The following is a 20,220-nucleotide window of genomic DNA, read 5'->3' on the forward strand; positions in this document are numbered from 1 at the left end:
TTTTTTGCGGTACACAGGCCTCTCACTGTTGTGGCCTCTCCCGTTGCGGAGCACAGGCTCCGGACGCGCAGGCTCAGCGGCCATGGCTCACGGGCCCAGCCGCTCCACGGCATGTGGGATCTTCCTGGACCGGGGCACGAACCCGTGTCCCCTGCATCAGCAGGCGGACTCTCAACCACTGCGCCACCAGGGAAGCCCTGCTTGGTTTCTTAGAGGATCTCGAGCAGGATTGAGCCGCCGTTGCCTTCGGAGTTAACCTGCTCACTCACACATCCTTTCATGGCTTTTCACCTCCTCCCTCTTCTGACTTCTTTCCTGGGCTCCCTCTCCACTGAAATGCCTGCCCCCAAGCCCTTGTCTTAGGGTCTGCTTTGGGGGAATCCCCAGCTAAGACAGCCCTGTTTCCCTTCCTCCTTCTGTATTCCCTGTATTGGTTAGAGCTTGCTAAACTGCTCTAACAAATGACCCCCAAGAGGCTTTGCTCAAATACAGCAGAAATGTGTGCCTCTCTCACACAACGGTCCAGGGCGGGTCCTCCAGGGTGAGTGTTCCAGCTCTGCAGGAGGGGGATGTGCTCCCTCGCGGACACTCAGGGACCCAGCAGCTCCGCATCCCATCGTGAGACCCCCAGGGGGCGCTGGCTGTCAACAGCCCAGCTCCCAGGAAGGGAAGAGCTTGGAGTAGAGACTGGAGGTGTATGACCAGGCCAGGGGGAGCCCACGTCACCACTCCCACTCTCTTTCCACTGCTCTCCGATTGTCACATGGAGAGGACCTGGTCTCGAGGCCACACTTAACTGAAAGAGAGGCTGATGGGTCCCTTACCCAGTGACCCTTCTCAACTGGCCCAGGAGGGGTCTGCCACACCTTCAAATCCACTTCTGAAACAAAAACAAACAAACGAACAAAAAACCAAGCTACTGTCCCCATAAGATGCTACTTGAAACACAGTTATGTGATTTTGCGATTTGATTTTGTTTTTGCATAATTTTAGGCAGCCGGGGGATCGGGCACCTGCTCTGTCCAGGCGAGCTGCTGCGGGCCTCCCGGTCTCCATCCCACGCCCGCTCCGTGCCCCTCACCACCGGCTTCCCCGCGCATGTCAACCACGAGCCTCCGGAAGAGACGGACGGCCCGCCGGGAGCCGTGGCTCTGGCTGCTTTCCTGCAGGCCTGGGAGAAGGGGGTCTCCATGGTCGTCGACCAGAGAGCCTTGAATTTGCACAAGAAGCTTGTTGACGAGGCTGTACAGCGAGGTGAGCAGCGAGGGGAGGGGAGTCCCTTTACTCAGATGAGGCTTCGTGGGCGGAGGGTGGAGGGAATCAGCGTTTGTGGGACTTCCTCCGGGTGCCTAGGCACAGTGCTATGCACCTGACACGGGGCGTTTTCCTTAACACTCAGAACAACTCTTTGCTATAAACGGCATTATCCCCATTTTACAGATGAAGAGACTGAGGCTCTGAGAGGGCCAGGTGATTTAACCAGGAGGGAATGATGAGCTGGAATTTGAAGCCGGGTCCACCAGGCCCCGTGATCCCACCTGTGCACATGAGAGGCAGGGGTGACCTGCAGAGGACACTGAGCCGCCCGGGACAGGCTTGGACCCCCGAGTTGAGGGTAGAATGGTCGAGAATAGAGTGGTGGAGAGGCTGAGACAGCCGTGTCCCACAAAGCCCAAATGGGCAGGATGCCCCACGCTTCCCAGGTTCCCAGAACACCCAGATGGGCATCAGGGCCGAGAGTGCTGACCATACAAGCCTGGGGCGCTGCTGTCAGTGTGTCAGGACTGGCCTAGGGTGCAGGGTGAACAGCTGCTCCTCATCTCTCGTCGTTCTGTGGGTGTCACTCAGGCATCAGCCAGGAGCCTGGTGACTCTACGGCACTTCCGACTGCCTGTCTCTCTGTGTCCCTCAAAATGCATTCTTCAGAGAAGTACTTTTGTCTTCTTAGCCTCTTAAAAGGGCTTCCACCTCAGGAAGCCATATCCTAAAGCACCTGCTACGTTAGAAGTTGTGAAAAGGCTGTGTCTGGACATACAGAATCCATTTCACATGATAAGTGGGTATTGAGTACCTAATATGTGCCAGGCACTCTTTAAGGCTCTTGAGATCCATCGGTGAACCAGACTGACAGCCACCCTGCCCTCATGGAGTCATGGAGACGGTAAACAGCATAGGAAATAATACAGTGCGTGTATAGTGTGTTAGAAGGTGATACGCTATGGAATAGAGTGGCCCGGGACCAGGGGGACGGGGAGTGATAGGCCAGGCGTGAGGGGGGCGCGCAGGTGTGGGCTGCTCTCTTAAACAAGAGGGTCAGGGAAGACCTCCTGGACAGGGTGCCATGTGAGCAAGACTTGAAGTGGGTGCAAGAGTGAGGCCTGGGCTGGCTGCGGGAAGAGTGTCCCTGGCTGTGACAATGGCCATGAGGTGGAGTGGGGGCCGGCAGGCTTAAGACATAGGGACAGGAGATGGGCCAGGTTACGGCAGGTGGGAGACGAGGCTGGTGCCCTGTGGCGAGTCCTTCTGTTCCCCCAGTGATTTCAGCCACAGCTGGGGTGGAAGCTCTGAGTCACACAGATGGCCCAGGCCAGTGCTCTGTGGGGAATTCTCCAAAAACCCCTGCAAAACCACCCAGCCTGGAAGTATGGGGACTAATGCCTCCAGGGCCCCCTCAACCCATGGAGGGTGGGAGCTGCTGTCCTGCCTCCCGTCTTTTGGAGACACGCAGGTCCCGGAGGAACTGAGACCCCATTGCCTTGAAAAGGCACAGACCCTCCTGTTGGCTTTTCCTCCTTCCCGTCCTCACTGTCCCTGTTCCCTCCTGGGATCATCTCCCAAATAAACCACCTGCACCCAAGTCTTTGTCTCAGACTCTGGTTTCAGGGGACCCCAAAGAGATGAATGGTAGAGATGGAGGTTGTGAGAAGCAGCCAGATCTGTCTATATTTCGAAGGCAGAGTCGTGACTGCTCTCATGTTCGGGGCAGGGGACTGAGAGGATGGAATTGGCATGGACTGGGACAGGGAAGACCATGGTGGAGCAGGCCTGACCTTGCACCCTGTTGGTGAGGGTGTAAAATGGGGCAGCCACTGTGGAAAACAGTATGGCAGTTCCTCAAAAAATTAAAAATAGAAAATACCATATGATTCAGCAATGCCACTTCTGGGCATGTACCCAAAAGAACTGAAAGCAGGGACTCAGATATTTTCACACCCGTTTGCACACCCAGCAACATTGTTCACAGTAGGCAAAAGGTGGGAACAACCCAGGCGTCCATTAACGGATGACTGGATAAACACAGTGTAGTCTATACATAGAGTGGAATGTTACTCAGCCTTAAAAAGGAAGGACATCCTGACACCTGCTATAACACAGATGAACCCTGAGGACATTATGCTGAGTGAAATAAGCCAGTGACAAAAAAAGACAAACCTGTATGACTCCACTGTTATGAGGTAGGTAGAGTAATTAAGATCATAGGGACAAAGGGTAGAATGGTGGTTGCTGGGGACTGGGGTCAGGGGAAGGGGGAGTAAGTGTTTAGTGGGTACAGGGCTTCAGTTTGGGAAGATGTAAAAGTTCTGGGGATGGGGCTTCCCCGGTGGCTCAGTGGATGAGAGTCCGCCTGCCGATGCAGGGGACACGGGTTCGTGCCCCGGTCCGGGAAGATCCCACATGCCGTGGAGCGGCTGGGCCCGTGAGCCATGGCCGCTGAGCCTGCGCGTCTGGACCCTGTGCTCTGCGATGGGAGGGAGAGGCCACAACAGTGAGAGGCCCGAAGTTCTGGGGATGGATGGTGGGGATACTTGCACGATGATGTGAATGCGCTTAATGCCAGAGAATGGTACTCTTAAAGATGGATAAGATGGTAAATTTTACATTAGGTGTGTTTTACCACCATTACAATTTGAAAAAGTTTATAAGAGTGCAAGTTTGAGCCCGGGTAACTGAAAGTGTGGGTACCTATTAGACGTGCAAGTGGGGAAGAGAGCAGACAATCAGATCCACGAGTCGAGTTCAGGAGAGCCGTCTGGGCTGGAAAGAGAAACTGGAGAACAGTTGGCATATTGATGGCCTCAAAGTCAAGACACTGGATGACATCATGGAGGGAGTAAGTGGAGACAGAGAGAAGGACTCAGATTGCACCCTGGGACGCTCCACGCCCAGAGGTCAAGGGGAAGAGCAGGGTCCTTCATCCAAGAAGGATCAGCACTGAGGAAGGAGGAAAACCAAGGACCGTGTTGTCACCAAGGAGAAGGGACAACCAACTGTGCCCACTGCTTCACAGGCCGGCAGGCTCTTCCATCTGGCCACCGCCCTGCTGGGTGTTTTTTGCTGCCCACTTTCCCAGAAGTCGCTCTGCCCTGCTGCTCACCTGACCGCCGGCTCCATGCTGGACCTCCGCTCAGAACTGGGTCTTGCCCACACAGTGGCTTGGAATTTGGAATTCGCTGTATTAGATTTTGCAGAACTTTCATTACATATGGACGAAGAAAGTAGAAGCAATTTGGCCTTTTAATGACAATGATTTCAGTTCTTTTTTTGTAAGTGAAGCCTGGGGAAGGTTTAAAGAAGAAAACTCAGTCATTGATTCCCTGTCTTGAAGATAAATTGACAAATTGGTGCTGTATAGCTTAGGTGCAGGGTCTCCTCTTGCCCCGACCTTCCTTGCCGGGGCTTCTTTCTCTCTGTGTGCCCCCCTTGGGGATATGCTATGTTCCCCACCCTGTGTGGCTCCCTGCTGCCCTGTCTTACTAGTATCCTGTATCCTCAATCCAATTTCAAAGAAATAAAGAGCCAGGCTTTACACAGCACCTGCTTTGTGCCAGGCCCCCAGCTTGGTGCTTGGCAAACATCACACCATTGCGTCCACAGCAATCCTGGGAGAGGGCCTGATTAACCCCATTCTGCAGAGGGGGAAACCAAAGCTCAGAGAGGTCCCGTGGCTTGCCCAAGGTCACACAGCCAGGAATTGTTGTCTGGTCCTATTCAACCCCCTTGCGGGGCCAACAGCCTGCCCCTCACAGCACACAGAGGGGCTGGGTCTTTCGACCTGTCGTGACTGCCCCCCATTCCCCGGGGTGTCACGTCACACATAGACTGTGCCTCATGAGTATCCCTTGATGGACCGACTGCCCTCCACTTGTCTTTCCCCCTAGGCGGGGGGTGGAACTGGAGAAGGGGGGTTGGGAGAGCCCCGGTAGGGGCACTTCAGGATCTCTGACAGTGATCTGGCTCCTTGCCCTCAGCTTGCCCCATCGATCCACTGGGGTGGCCGCGACAGCTCCCAAAGGGCTTGGGGTGACAACGTGGGGCAGCTGGGGTGGGAAGCAGTTGTCTCGAGGCCATATGGTTTTAACATAAACAAGGTGCTTATTTGGGTTGGCTTTATGTGAGGGGGTGAGGGGCTGATGATGGAGCTTATCGGGGTAACCAAAGTTCCCCCAACCGCCCCTTGAGACTGCTGCTGGGCCACAGAGCAGTCCAGGAGCTCCTGCAGAGCCAGCGGGACCATGAGTACTGGGTCCGCCATCCCCATCCCAGGCCCTCTGTTAGCCGCTGGATAAGACTTCGTCCTGGGCCAGCGAATATGCAAAGATTCTACCTCAAACGGCTCTGAGGGGGTTTAGTTAATGGAAACCAAATCAATTTTATTTTATTATGGGATTTGTGTGTGTGTTCCACATATTCTGCAATAATATGTATTATTATTATAATTAGAAAGTGTGCTTTTTTTTTAATTTTTTTTTTTTTTTTTGCGGTTCGTGGGCCTCTCACCGTTGCGGCCTCTCCCGTTGCGGAGCACAGGCTCCGGACGCGCAGGCTCAGCGGCCATGGCTCACGAGCCCAGCCGCTCCGCGGCATGTGGGATCCTCCCGGACCAGGGCACGAACCCGTGTCCCCTGCATTGGCAGGCGGACTCTCAACCACTGTGCCACCAGGGAAGGCCGAAAGTGTGCTATTTTTAAGAGTCAAATTCACTTTGGAAATCACTTGATGCCAGTAATTAACTCAAGGCCCAGACTCTGGGATTTTTCCTCTGTTTTCTTGAACTTCCCCGAAGATAGTCAAGGGGGTGGGGTTGGGGAGCAGATGAGAACTTAAGTTGAGAACTGGTCACGACACCAATCTACCTACTTGGCTTTGCCCAAGTCACTTAACATCTCTGAGCCTCAGTTTTCCTCCTCTGTAAAATGGGGAAATAATGGTTCTTGTCACACATAATTGTTGTGAAAATTGAGAGTCTGCGTGTCACATGCTTAGCAGAGAGCTGGCTCACTGTCACCATGGGCACCCAACCGTGTCCCCAGCACTCACGATGGCAGTGGGCCAGGATAGGGCTCTGGTCACATGGTACTGCGGGCATCTGTGTGCAGCATATTTGCTCACCTACAAGACTGGTGACACTAGCCCGATTCCACTCCCATGCCGGCCAGCTCCAGGGTTTACTCAGGACTGAAAGTAAACTTCAGTATCCTCTGTGTCTAGGTCTTGGCTTACCTAGCAAAGTATTCTACAGGTAGATGTCATTCAATAATGGTAACTAATGGATACTTTCCAAAGAAGCTTTTGAAAAGCCAAAATGAATTCCCCAAACGCAGCACTAGGGCTGATGGCTCCGCCCTCTGCCTTTATTTTCAAGGTGTTCCGAAGAGGCAGGTCCCAATATTAACCTACCAAGGTGGATCGGCGGGAGCTGCTCAGGCGCTTCTATGCAGAGACGGGAACCCCAAGTCACCCAGGTATGTGTGTCCCATCCCAGTTTAAGTGGGTGACAGTGGAGAAGCCCACGTGCTGTTAACTTTGACAACAGCATTTCTGCACACCTCAGTCCCCCAGAAAGGACAGAGCCAGGAGTCCAGTGTCCTGATGGGCCAGACTCACCAATGAGGCTAGGGGGATTCAAGGTGTCTGGGGCCTTTGCAGAGGATTTCTGGACATAGCAAGTCCCTGAGAGATGGCATGTCTTCCTGACAGAGGGAGAAGATCAGAAAATTATAAAATAAACAAAAACTAGCAGTTTCTCAAACTTGGTTACCACCCATTAAAGAGAAGTGAAATCATTTCAGTGGGGGGTGACCAGCATCTTTGGAAAATGAAATAGAAATAGAAATATCATTGTATTTCTTGTTTAGTATTGGTAAGTACTCTCTTGTGAAACTGTGTGTGTATTTTTCACTGTGTGCTGTGGTCAAACATTTTTGAAAAATACTTCTTAATTATATGTAGGGATGTACTTCAGATCTTGTAACTTTTAAGAGTGTTTTGCAAACTTTTTTGACAACAACCCACAGTAATACATTTTGCATTGCAAACCAGTACACACATACACATAACTAAAACAGAAATCTCAAAAAACAATATTTACTCTTGCTATGTTCAATATACCCTGATATTTTCTATTCTATTCTATCCTATCCTATCCTATCCTGTCCTATCCTATTGTATCCTGTTCTAGTCCACTTTTCAGAAAATGCTGACCTGGCCTAATAAGTTTATTTCACATAAGCAGAAACACACCATTGTAAAGCAATTATACTCCAATAAAGATGTTTAAAAGAAATAATGTTTATTTCACAACCACTAACAAGTATCCACTTCAAATGTTAAAACACTGCTTTAAGAGGCCTGGAGGGCATAGCTGCCCTGCAGCTCCCAGCAGAACCTGGCGCTTATAATGAGGACCCTGAGTCAACAAGGAAAAGTTTGATGGGGGCTCCAACATGCTATTTAAAGCTGCCAGAACATGTGTGGCACATATTAGAAATGTTTATTTCTCCAAAAGGTTGGCATACAAACAAAGCTCTGGCAAATCAGGGAGAAACTAGAAAATTCTCTCAGGTGGGACCCCTGATGCCAGATAACACAGGTATTGCTCTGCTTGCTGCGTGGAGGGGGGCTGAGCCAGATCTGACTGTGCGGAGAGAGGATTCCGCTGTCTTTGGAGAAGATGCATTAACTCTTCCCAAGGCGTAGGCCTCCCAGGACTGGATTACTTCCCGCTGTATCTCAATGGACCATTATGGCCTAAAGCAATCAATCCACTGTCACAAGGTATGTAATGAGTTCCCCTGGGGGAAAAGTCCAGAGCAGAGGATGTATTCATCTCAACTGGAGCTCTTGTTCTGAACTGCCTTTTCGGCGCCATTGATATACGTCTAGAGGAAATTCAGCGTCAAAGCTCTTTCCACTTCCTGGTTCTGCTTCTCAGAAAAAGTGATTGCCTTCTGCACTGGGCATGTAGCCTCAGGACCACATTCTAACGCCTACTCCGTGGCCTGCCATCCAAGTATACGAGGTGCACCACCTTCTAGCACAACCAAAGGACATGGACAGGCACGTAGATTTTGATTTTTAAAACATGTACAGCAGGGCTTCCCTGGTGGCGCAGTGGTTAAGAATCCGCCTGCCAATGCAGGCGACATGGGTTCGAGCCCTGGTCTGGGAGGATCCCACATGACGCGGAGCAACTAAGCCCATGCGCCACAACTACTGAGCCCGTGTGCCACAACTACTGAAGCTCGTGTGCCTAGAGCCCATGCTCCGCAACAAGAGAAGCCACCACAGTGAGAAGCCTGCTCGCTGCAACTAGAGAAAGCCCGCGCGCAGCAACGAAGACCCAACGCAGCCAAAGATAAATTAATTAATTAAACAAACAAACAAACAAAAAAACATGTAGAGCAAAAGCATTCAGAGTGAAGGGTTCTTTTTTGATATTGTGGTAAAACATGCATAACATAAATTTTACCATTTTAACCATTTTTTAGTGTGCAGTTCAGTGGTAATAAGGTATATTCACATAGCTGTGCAACTATCACCACCATTCATCTCTTGAAATTTTTCATCTTCCCAAATGGAACTCTATCCCCATTAAATAATAACTCCCCATCCCCCCGTCTCCCCAGCTCCTGGCAACCACTGTCCTACTTCCTGTCTCTAAGAATTTGACTGCTCTAGTATCCCATATAAGTGAAATCATGCAGTGTTTGTCCTTTTGTGACAGGCTTATTTCACTTAGCAAAATACCCTCAAAGTTCATGCATGTTATAAGGTGTCAGAATTTCCTTCCTCTCTAAGGCTGAATGATATTTCCTTGTATGTACAGACCACATTTTGCTTCCTTGTTCATGCATCAATGGACCGGTTGCTTCCACCTTCTGCCTAATGTGAATAATGCCACTATGAACATGGTTGCATAAAGACCTCTTTGGAACCCAGCTTTCAACTCTTTTGGGTCTATACCCAGAAGCAGAATTGTTGGATCATACGGTAATCCTATTTTAAATTTTTTGAGTAGCTACAGTATAGTTTTCCATAGCAGAGTTAAGATTTTAAAGAACTCCATCTTGGGGGGATTTAGAGAGATATAAAAGTGCAATTTTCATGTTCTTAAATTAGATTTTCAAAACAGTGTTCCTCCTAATCATGATAGCAGCCACACCAGTAACTCTTAGCCCTGAGTAGGTGTGGAGGTCTGTGCTAAGTGTCTCTTGTGCATTTTCTCACTTAAGCCTTTCGACACAGTATGAGACACGTACTGTTGTCAGGTCATCTGACAGATGCAGAAAATGAGGGCTAGAGGGTTTAAGGGACTCGCCCAAGGCCAGCAGCCTCAGGACCTGGAACTGTACACAATCTGATTCCGCAACCCACCTTCTTACCACCATCCTATCCGTGCCCTTTCTCTATCTCCTGCGTCTAAATAAGTTTATCTTGTGTTAGAGTCATTTGTCTTCTATTTCAATTCCTTTTGAGTCTGTTTTGTGTCTGTAAAGTGAACAAGATCCTGGGATAGGGCAGCAGTGGGCCAGTAGCAGCCAACACTCAACCCACTGGGCGCTGATGCCCCTCTGGTTAACGGAGCCCTGGGCGGGGCACCAGCAGCGTCTACCATGGTGACCCTGACCGTCGGCCTTCCTGCTCTCACAGCCTCTGTCTCTAATATGCTGCCAGAGATTCTGATACTGTTTCTTAAAATGATCTGAGAGACCAACCCCCAGCACAGGCTCTGGCACACAGTGGATGTTCAACCAAGTTCTGTAGGAAAGAAGGAAACGAAGACGGAAGGGTCCTTCGCACAAACACAGGAAGGCATGAGCCAGCCAGGCACCTGGCTCTCCATAAGGACCCTGTGCCCTCACCCCCCAGCAGGTTTGACCATCTGGTGGTGATCGAGCGTACGGGAAGGGCTGCCGATGGCAATTACTACAACACAAGGAAGAGGAACATCAAGCACTTGGTGGACCCCATTGACGATCTTTTCCTTGCAGTGCAGAAGGTTCCTGGAATCTCATCAACTGGTAAGCAGGAGGCACTGAGAATGCGACAAGAACATGTCAGCACTAAAAACCTTTTTTATTGACTGTTGAACACATGACAAAAAGGAGTTATATGGGACCATTGTTTTCCACTTCAGACATGGTCTTTGTTTATTCTGGTTGGTATAGACAATAACGATGCTGACGTTTAGAAATCCAGTGTTCCCACGAGCAGGAAAGGGAAATGATGCTTAACTGAGCATATTCTATTTGTCCAACTCTAAAACATCAAAACTAATAATAAAATAATGACAATGATAAGATCAAGCCATGGTATATTATTTTGGTCATACAGGGTGAATGTACCATATGTATTCTGTGTCATCTTATGGAGTTTATTCATTTTTAACTATATCTTGAATGTATGATCAGTGTGATATTTTGATTGCTAATAATGTGATCATTCATGTTTGTATAGAAATTTATGGTATTCAAAGAGGTTTCACAATCATTGTATTGTTTAAGCCCCTTTTAAAACCTGTAGGTAAGGCAGGTATAGTTTCCAAAGGTGAGGCTTAGGGAGGTATCTCGAGGTTGCCTAGTTAATTAGGAGTAAAGTCCAGACTCCCAGGGCCCTACTGACTATGCTTTTCATGGGACCGTGTTGCCTTTATGAATTTCTGAAAGGCTTGATGTGACTGGGATGCCAGCATTCCTCCCCTGGGGTGGGAACCAGAGTGTGGAGAAATGAAGGCACGTTTGTCGTGTTCCATATTTACTTTTTCTGTCCATTCAAACACTTCAGAGTGTTTCCCAGACTCCTTAGTTGCCTTTGGCTTTTGGGGTTTTGATGAGACAATGAAAGCCTTCCCGGCTGAGTAGAAAACGTCCGCAAATCGCCATGGTCTTTCCCAGAAGAGGCCTTGGATGTGGTGCCCCCAGTGCGGCTGGCTTCGTGTTTCCTGCCTCTCTGGACTGGGGAGGCCTCCCAGGATAGAGCGGAAGGGCTTTCTGTGTCCACACGGGCCAGCAGGGTCCGCAGCAGCTGTAGAGCAAACACTCTTCCCCCACTGAATGGCCCCCCGATCTGTGCTCTTCCCCCTAACGATGCCCACAAGATCCCAGAGGCCTGAGCCCCTCCTGTGGCTGCCCAGCCCCCTGCTCAGCAGAGTTACCCCCCAAACCCTCCTTTCCCTCCTCTGCCCCATCAACACCCCTATTCCTCAGTTCCACAGGCAGCTGCCTTGTCAGGGAATCACACTCAATTGAGAATCAAGACACCCATGTCCCACTCACTACCCGGGTCCTGCCCCTCTCAGAGACTCTGTAAAGTGAGGTCAAGTCCACAGACAGGACACACCTGAGGAGTGAACAAGACGAACTTCATAAAATGTTAAAGGGCAGAGACAGAAATAGAAAAGATATCAGTGCCACGTGTTGTATTTTCTTTCATTCAATGAACTGTCATGGATCTAGAAAACTGTTCTGAGAAAAATCCTCAGGGTGAGGACCTAAGGCATCTGGTCATCCACAATCATCCCATTCTTTTGGCCGAGACCAGGTCTCTGATGCCCAAGGTGAGTCAGCTCCAGGCCCCTCTCCACCGTCAGGCAATGAATGCTTGCCTCTGGTGGAATTCTTCCACGTATTTGTAGAAATAGACACAAAAACAGTCATACAACCATTCTGTAGGCTTGAGGGGCCCAGCCCTCTGCCCTTGGGGCACTGGGATAATCCCCTTGGTGAATGGTTATCTTGAGGCAGCTGCAACCATCTTCCAGAGGCAGATTCAGCTGACTTCTAGTCTACAGAATCCTCCAGAAACACCTGGACTCAGGACCAAATGGTGTTCCTAGGGCACCACCTCAAAGGGCACAGGCTGCAGGGCTTGTTAGAGTTTTTTTCATCTTGTTCCTGCAAGGGTGGAGTTACCTGGTAATTACTTCTAGCCAATTCACCTCTCTTGAACACCGTTTATTTCACCAATGAATTAAATAATTTCTGACAGGGCTTCATTGGTGGCGCAGCAGTTAAGAATCCGCCTGCCAATGCAGGGGACACGAGTTCGAGCCCTGGTCCGGGAAGATCCCACATGCCGTGGAGCAACTAAGCCCTTGCACCACAACTGAGCCTGTGCTCTAGAGCCCGCGAGCCACAACTACTGAAGTCCGCGTGCCTAGAGCCTGTGCTCCACAAGAGAAACCACCGCAATGAGAAGCCCACACACCACAACAGAGAGTAGCCCCCGCTCACCACAACTAGAGAAAGCCCACGCCCAGCAACGAAGACCCAAGATAGCCAAAAATAAATAAATAAAATTAAATTTAAAAAAAAGAAAACTTCTGACATTTACTTATTCTAACATATTTATTCTAGCATTTATTATGCTAGAATAATTAACAAACCTTCTGGTGCCTAGCAGATTGGCCTTTATTCTGTGGTCACTTTCAAATGCTAACAGGCCATCCCTGGGGTGTGAATTCCTCATTATGCTGCTTCACATATTAACCAGGCGCCTATCTGGTGTAGATTAAAATTAACTAAAATGACACACATACATTCCACATACTTGAAACAGAAGGCTTTAAATTACAGAATTGACTTTAACAACCTATACCCGTTGCCTTCTGCCAATGGAATGCTGTCTGGTCACAGTAATGAGACTCAGGGCCTTGTGGCCCCTCCCTGAGCAGGAGCTACTGGCAAGGAGAGGAAGTCCTGGGTGTCACCATCTCTCGTGGACCTGGCGCCCCATCTGTGACTGGAGAATGTGACCCAAGAGTGGACACAGCCACACTCTGCTGAGTTCCAAACCTGGACTCATTTTTAACTGGAGAAGTTTCTAGAATACCTGAAGAAGTCCAGCATCTCCTGGTAGAGTGAAAATGTATCCAGAGCCAACCGCTTTCCCCACCCTGAGGCACATGTGAAGGGGCTGCTCTGCCCGATAACCGCGCCACATTTTGCCTGATCCTCTGCCCTGACTCAGTTCCCTTACCTCCAGGGGTCAGTGACGGAGGCAACGAGCTTGGGATGGGCAAAGTCAAGGAGGCCATGAAGAGGCACATACGAAATGGGGACATCATTGCCTGTGATGTGGAAACTGACTTTGCAGTCATCATCGCTGGTGAGTGCTCAGACGGCCAGCCAATCAGGCAAGGCTCCCCGGGGGAGGGACCTGGCTTGGAGCCTGTCCAGCCAGAAACTCATCTCCTCCATGAGTGGAGTCTAGAGGGCACCAGGGTAAGAAGGGGACCTGGTTCTTAGCCTCTGGCCTCTCAGTCAGTCATTCAACAAACATTTGCTGTGGCCCAGACATGGCTCTGTGTACTGAGGCTGGAGCAACAAGGGCCCTGCTCCACGGAGTGCCTGCTCTCGTGTTGGGAGATGGACATGAGCCCTAACAAAGAAATATGCCAGATGGTACTAAACAGTGAGAAGAGCTACAGGTAGATGAGAGAGAGTGACAGGCAGGCCACTTTAGATCAGTGCTCTGAAGAGGGGTCATCTCTGCTTTTAACTGTACCTCCTGTGGAGTGGAAAGGAAGAGAACAATCTGGCAAACTTTGGAGGATGCAGGAGGCTTCACGCTCTCCTTTCACTTACCTCTGCCCCAGGCTGCCCTGCCCCTCCCTGCAGCTGGCCTTCCCATCAGGACCAACCTTTCCTGTGTCTGGGTCCTTCCAAGCCCCACCCTTCCTCCCTTGACTTAGTCACAAGTTTCAGGAATTTTGACCGATACCTGAGAAAGGTCCTCTCTCTTTTCATCGTCCAAGTCAAAAACAGCCCCGGAGATAAGTAGAAATCTCTGAGGGTACCAGTGCCTGGGTAAGAAAACCTGAACTGTAATGGACAAGTTGCTGGAAGCTTCGTGTGGACAAGTCTGAGAGTTAGAAGCTCCAGGGGGACCTAGTCATAGGAGGCTCCCACCCTTCTGCAAGCTTTACCTTCACAGGCTCTACCAGGTCCACACTGAATATTAGAGAAAAATCTCCTCATGCTTTAGGTAGGGGAGGGGAAAGTGAGCCATTTTTGAAATATACCAGAGCACCTGTTCTTCTGAGCAAGGCCTGCCCTCAGAAGAAACTATTTTACCAGAACCTAGCCTGCTAGGGTTTTAACAGAGCCTAACTTACCTAGGGGAGAGAAATACCCAAAAGTAGATAACATGCAATAACAGATGGATAATGTAAGCAGAGAAATGGAAACTCTAATAAAGAATCAAACAGAAATGCTAGAGATAAAATACACTTGTAACAGAATGAAGAATGCCTTTGATGGGCCCATTAGTAGATTAGGCATAGCTGAGAAAATAATCTCTGACCTTGATGATATGACAATGGAAACTCCCTAGGCTAAAAAGATAAGAGAAAAAAGACTGAAAGGAACAGAAAAGAATATCCCAAGAATTGTGGGATAACTACAGAGCTGTAACCTATTTGTAATGGGAATCCAGAAGGAGAAAGAGAAAAGAAATATTTGAAGCAATAATGACTGAGAATTTTCTCCCAAATTGATGTCAGACACTGAACAATAGATCCAGGAAACTCAGAGAATACCAAGCAGGATAAATGCCAAAAAAACTACACCTAGACATATGTTCAAATTTCAGAAAATCAACAATAAAGAAAATATGTGGAAAGAAGCTGGAGGAAAAAAACTCTTTACCAATAGAGGAGCAAAGATAAGAATTATATCCAACTTCTCCTCAGAAACCACACAAAAAAGAAGAAAGTGGAGGGAAATATTTAAAGTGTTGATAGAGAAAAATCACCAACCTAGAATTATGTATCCTGGAAACTTTTCCTTTATAAGTGAAGGAGAAATAAAGAATTACTCAGACAAACAAACATTGGGGGAATTTGTTGCTAGTAGACCTGTCTTGTAGGAAATGTTAAAAGAAATTCCTTGGTGGTGCAGTGGATAAGACTCCGTGCTCCCAATGCAGGGGGCCTGGGTTCAATCCCTGGTCAGGGAACTAGATCCCACATGCATGCCGCAACTAAGAGTTTGAGTGCCACAACTAAGGAGCCCGCCTGCTTCAACTAAGACCTGGCACAACCAAATAAATAAATAAATATTTAAAACAAAAAAAAAAAAGAGAAATTCTACAGAGAGAAGGAGAATTATATTGGTCAGAAACTTGATCTACACAAGAAGAGCATTGGAGAATGAATAAATGAGGCTAAAATTAAAATTTTTATTTCTCTTATTCTTAATTGATCTAATGGATAACAGTTTGTTCAAAATAATAATGGCAACAATGTGTTCAATGATATGTGCTTATGTGTATATATGGGCATATATATATATATATATATATATATATATATATATATATATATGAAATGAATGACAGCAATGATACAAGGGATGAGAGGGAAGAATTAGGAATATTTTGTTATTATAACATGCTTGAGCTACCTGTGAAGTACTTATTTGAAAGTGGACCTGGATTCATTGTAAACATATATTGCAAACTCCAGGGCAACCACTAAAAAAAAATTTTTTTTAAAGAAGTATCATTGATATGCTAAGAAAGGAGAGAAAATAGCATCATGTAAAGTGTTCAATTGAAACCATGAAAGTCAGAAAAAATGTGAAAGACAAAATAGGAAAAAGAACAAGGGCAACAAATAGAAAATAGCAACAAGTATGGTAGATAGTAATCCAACCATATCAATGATCACCTTAAACGTCAATGGTCTAAATATTCCAATTAAAAGACAGAGATTGTCAGAGTGGATCAAAAAACAAGACCCAAATATGGTTGTCTCAAGAAACCCACTTTAAATATAAAGAAATGTATAGATTAACAGTAAAGGTTTGGAGAAAGATATACCATGTTAACACTAGTCAAAAGAAAGTAGGAGTAGCTATATAAATTTCAGACAGAGCAAACTTCAGAACAGTTCAGGAAAGTTACCAGGGTTAAAGGGGGCATTACATAATGATAAAGGGGTAAATAGTCCAAGAGGACGTAACAATTCTTAATGTGCATACTCCTAAAGTGTCAGGCAAAAACTGATAGAACTGCAAGGAAGAATAGATGAATCCACTATTATAATTGGAGACTTTAACACAGCTCTATCAGAAATGAACAAATCCAGCAGGCGGAAAATCTGTAAGGGCATAGTTGAACTCAGCAACACCATCAATCCACTGTATATAATGGACATCTTATGCCCTACTTCATCCAACAACAATAGCCTATGCATTCTTCTCAAGCTCACATGGAACATTCACCAAGATAGACTACATTCTGGACCATAAATACCACCTTAACAAATTTTAAAGACTAGAAGTCATAACATGTCTGCTGTCAGATCACAATGGAATCAAACTAGAAATCAGTAACAGAAAGATAGCTGGAAAAATCCCAAAATACTTGGAGATTAAACAACACTCTCCTAAATAACACATGAGTCAAAGAAGAAATCTGAAGAGAAATTTTAAAATATTTTGAACTCTATGAAAATACAATTTATCAAAATTTGTGGGATGCAGTGAAAGCAAGGAAATTTATTATATCGAGTGTGTATATTAAAATCAGTAATCTAAGTGTTCACCTTAGGAAACTAAGAAATGAAGAGAAAATTAAATCCAAAGAAGGAAATAACTAATATCAATTAAAGCAGAAATCAATGAAACTGAAAACAGGAAATCAATAGAGAAAACTGAGAAAACCAAAAGCTGGTTCTTTGAAAAGATCAACAAAATTGATAAGCCTCCAGCCAAGCTAACTAAGAAAAAAAGAGAGAAGACACAAGTTACTAAAAATAAATGAGGGCACATCACTACAGATGCCATGGAAATTAAAAGAGTAATAAAAGAATGCCATGAACAACTCTGTGCCCATAAATTTGATTAAAAGTGACATACCTAGGTATAAATCTAACAAAATATGTACAAAATTTAGATGAAGAAAACTGCAGAACTCTGATGAAAGATATCAAAGAAGTAAATTGAAAGATATTCCTTGTTCAAGGATTGGAAGACTCAACATTGTCAAGATGTCTGTTCTTCCCAACTTGATCTATAGACACAATGTAATCCAAATCAAAACCCCAGGAAGTTATTTTGTGGATATCAACAAAATTATTCTAAAGTGTATATGGAGAGACAAAAGATTCAGAATAGCCAACACAATTTTGAAGAAGAAAAAGTTGGAGGATTAACACTACCTGGCTTCAAGGCTTACTATAAATCTACAGCAATCATGACAGTGTGGTATTGGCAAAAGAATAGACAAATAGATCAACTGAACAGAATAGAGAGCCCAGAAATAGACCCATACAGATAAAGTCAAATTATCTTTAACAAAGGAGCAAAGGTAGTCTTTTCAACAAATAGTGCTGGAACAACTGGACATCCTTCACAAAATTTCATTCAAAATGGATCACAGACCTAAATGTAAAATTCAAAACTGTAAAACTCCTAGAAGATAACATAGGAGAAACCCTTAGTTTTGGTGATGACTTTTTAGATAAAACACCAATGCGTTATCTGTGAAAGAAAGAATTGATAAGCTGGACTTTATTAAAATTAAAAACTTCTGGAGAGTGGCCAAGATGGCAGAGTAGGAAGACCCTGAGCTCACCTCCTCCAAAATTACACCTAAATTACACCTAAATTACAACTATTTACAGAGCAACTATCAGTGAGAACGACCTGAAGACTAGCAGAAAAGATCTTCTACAACTATGGATATAAAGAAAGAACCACAATGAGATGGGAAGGGAGGTGAAGATGTGGTATAGTCAAGACCTATACCCAAGTAGACAACCCACAAATGGGAGGATAAGTACAATTACAGAGCTTCTCCCCAAGGATCAAGGGGTCTGAGCCCCACCTCGGGATCCCCAGCCTGGGGGTCCTGCACTGGGAAGACCCTATGAATGTTTGGCTTTGAAGGACAATGGGGCTTTCTTTCAGGAGAGCCAGAGGGCTGTAGGAAACAGAGACTCTGCTCATAAAGAGAGCACACAAAATACCACACACTCTGAGACCCAGGGCAGAAGCAGCAATTTGAAAGGAGCCTGGATCAGACCCACTTGCTGATCTTGGAGAGCCCTCCAAACTATACTACAAAGCTACAGTAATCAAAACAGTATGTTACTGGCACAAAATCAGACACATAGATCAATGGAACAGAATAGAGAGCTCAGAAATGAACCCACACTTATATGGTCCATTAACCTATGACAGAGGAGGCAAGAATATACAATAGGAAAAAGACAGCCTCTTCAACAAATGGTGTTGGGAAAACTGGACAAGTACATGCAAAACAATCAAACTGGACTACTTTCTCATACCATATACAAAAATAAACTCAAAATGGATTAAAGACTTAAATGGAAGACTTGAAACCAAAAAATTTCTAGGAGAAAACATAGCCAGTACATTCTTTGACATTAGTTTTAGCAATATTTTTTTTGCATCTCTCTCCTCAGGCAAGGGAAACAAAAGCAAAAATAAATAAATAGGGCTATATCAAACTAAAAATTTTTTACACAGAAAAGAAAACTGTCAGCAAAAGGCCACCTACTGAATGGGAGAAGATATTTGTAAATGATATATTTGATAAGGGGTTAATATCCAAAATATACAAAGAACTCACAAGACTCAACATCAAAAAACCAAACAAACAGCATGATTAAAAAATGGGCAGAGGACCTGAACAGACATTTTTTTTCAAAAGAAGATATACAGATGGCTAACGGGCACATGAAAAATGCTCAACATCACTAATAATCAGGGAAATGAAAATCAAAACCACAATGAGATATCATCTCATACCCGTTAGAGTGGCTGTTATCAAAAGACAACAGACAACAAGTGTTGGCGAGGATGTGGAGAAAAGGGAACCCCGTACACTGTTGGTGGTAATGTAAATTGGTGCAGCCACTATGAAAACAGTATGGAGATTCCTCAAAAACTTAAAAATAGAACTACCATACAATCCAGCAATTCCACTCCTGGGTATTTATCTAAAGAAAATTAAAACACTAATTAGACAAGGTATATGCACCCCCCCCACGTTCATTGCAGCATTATTTTCAATAGTCAAGATATGGAAGCAACCTAAATGCCCATCAATAGATGAATGGATAAAGACGATGTGGTATATATATATATATATAATGGAATATTACTCAGCCATAAAAAAGAATGGAATCTTTCCATTTGCAACAACACAGATGGACTGAAAGGGGATTACGCTAAGTGAAATAAGTCAGACAGAGAAGGACAAATACTGTATGATTTCACTTATTTGGGGAATCTAAAAAACAAAACAAATGAACACACATATCTGAACAGAAACAGAGTCATAGATACAGAGAACAAATAGGTGATTGCCAGTGGGTTGGGGAGGAAAGAAATAGCTGAGGGAGATTAAGAAGTACAAACTCCCAGTTACAAGATAAATGAGTCATGGGTAGGAAATGTACAGTTTGAGGAATATAGTCAATAATTACATAATATCTTTGTATGGTGACAGATATTAGCCAGACTTCCAGTGGTGACCATTTTGAAATGTATAGAAATACAGAATCTCTATGTTGTATACCAGGAACTAACATAGTGTTGTGGGTCAATTACACTTCAAAAACAAACAAACAAACTGACAGAAAAAGAGATCAGATTCGTAGTTACCAGAGAAAAAGGGTGGGGGGAGGGAGAATTGGATAAAAGTGGTCAAAAGGCACAAAGTCCCAGCTATAAGATAAATAAGTACTAGGGATGTAAGGTACAACATGATAAGTATAATGAACACTGCTGTATAAGTGAAGGTTGTTAAGACAGTAAATCCTAAGAGTTCTCATCACGAGGAAAACTTGTTTTCTGTTTCTTTAATTTTGTTTCTATATGAGATGATTTGAGTTGATGGATGCTCACAAAACTTGTGGTCATCATTTCATGATTTTTGTGAGTCAAATCACTGTGTTTTACACCTTAA

General features: G+C 45.7%; 1 protein-coding gene across 1 annotated transcript in view; it reads left to right on the forward strand.

Moving 5' to 3' along the window:
- DGLUCY (D-glutamate cyclase) overlaps positions 1-20,220 on the forward strand; it is a gene marked incomplete at its 5' end in the record, with an annotated part of 54,161 nt that overhangs the window by 17,145 nt on the left and 16,796 nt on the right. Inside the window, 4 exon segments of the mRNA XM_082620201.1 lie at positions 994-1,254; positions 6,644-6,743; positions 10,153-10,301; positions 13,264-13,386. Coding sequence (XP_082476327.1) covers positions 994-1,254; positions 6,644-6,743; positions 10,153-10,301; positions 13,264-13,386 — 633 coding nt within the window.

Source organism: Mesoplodon mirus, assembly GCF_964341445.2.
Source record: "Mesoplodon mirus genome assembly, chromosome: 4".
Classification (NCBI taxonomy): Eukaryota; Metazoa; Chordata; class Mammalia; order Artiodactyla; family Ziphiidae; genus Mesoplodon; species Mesoplodon mirus.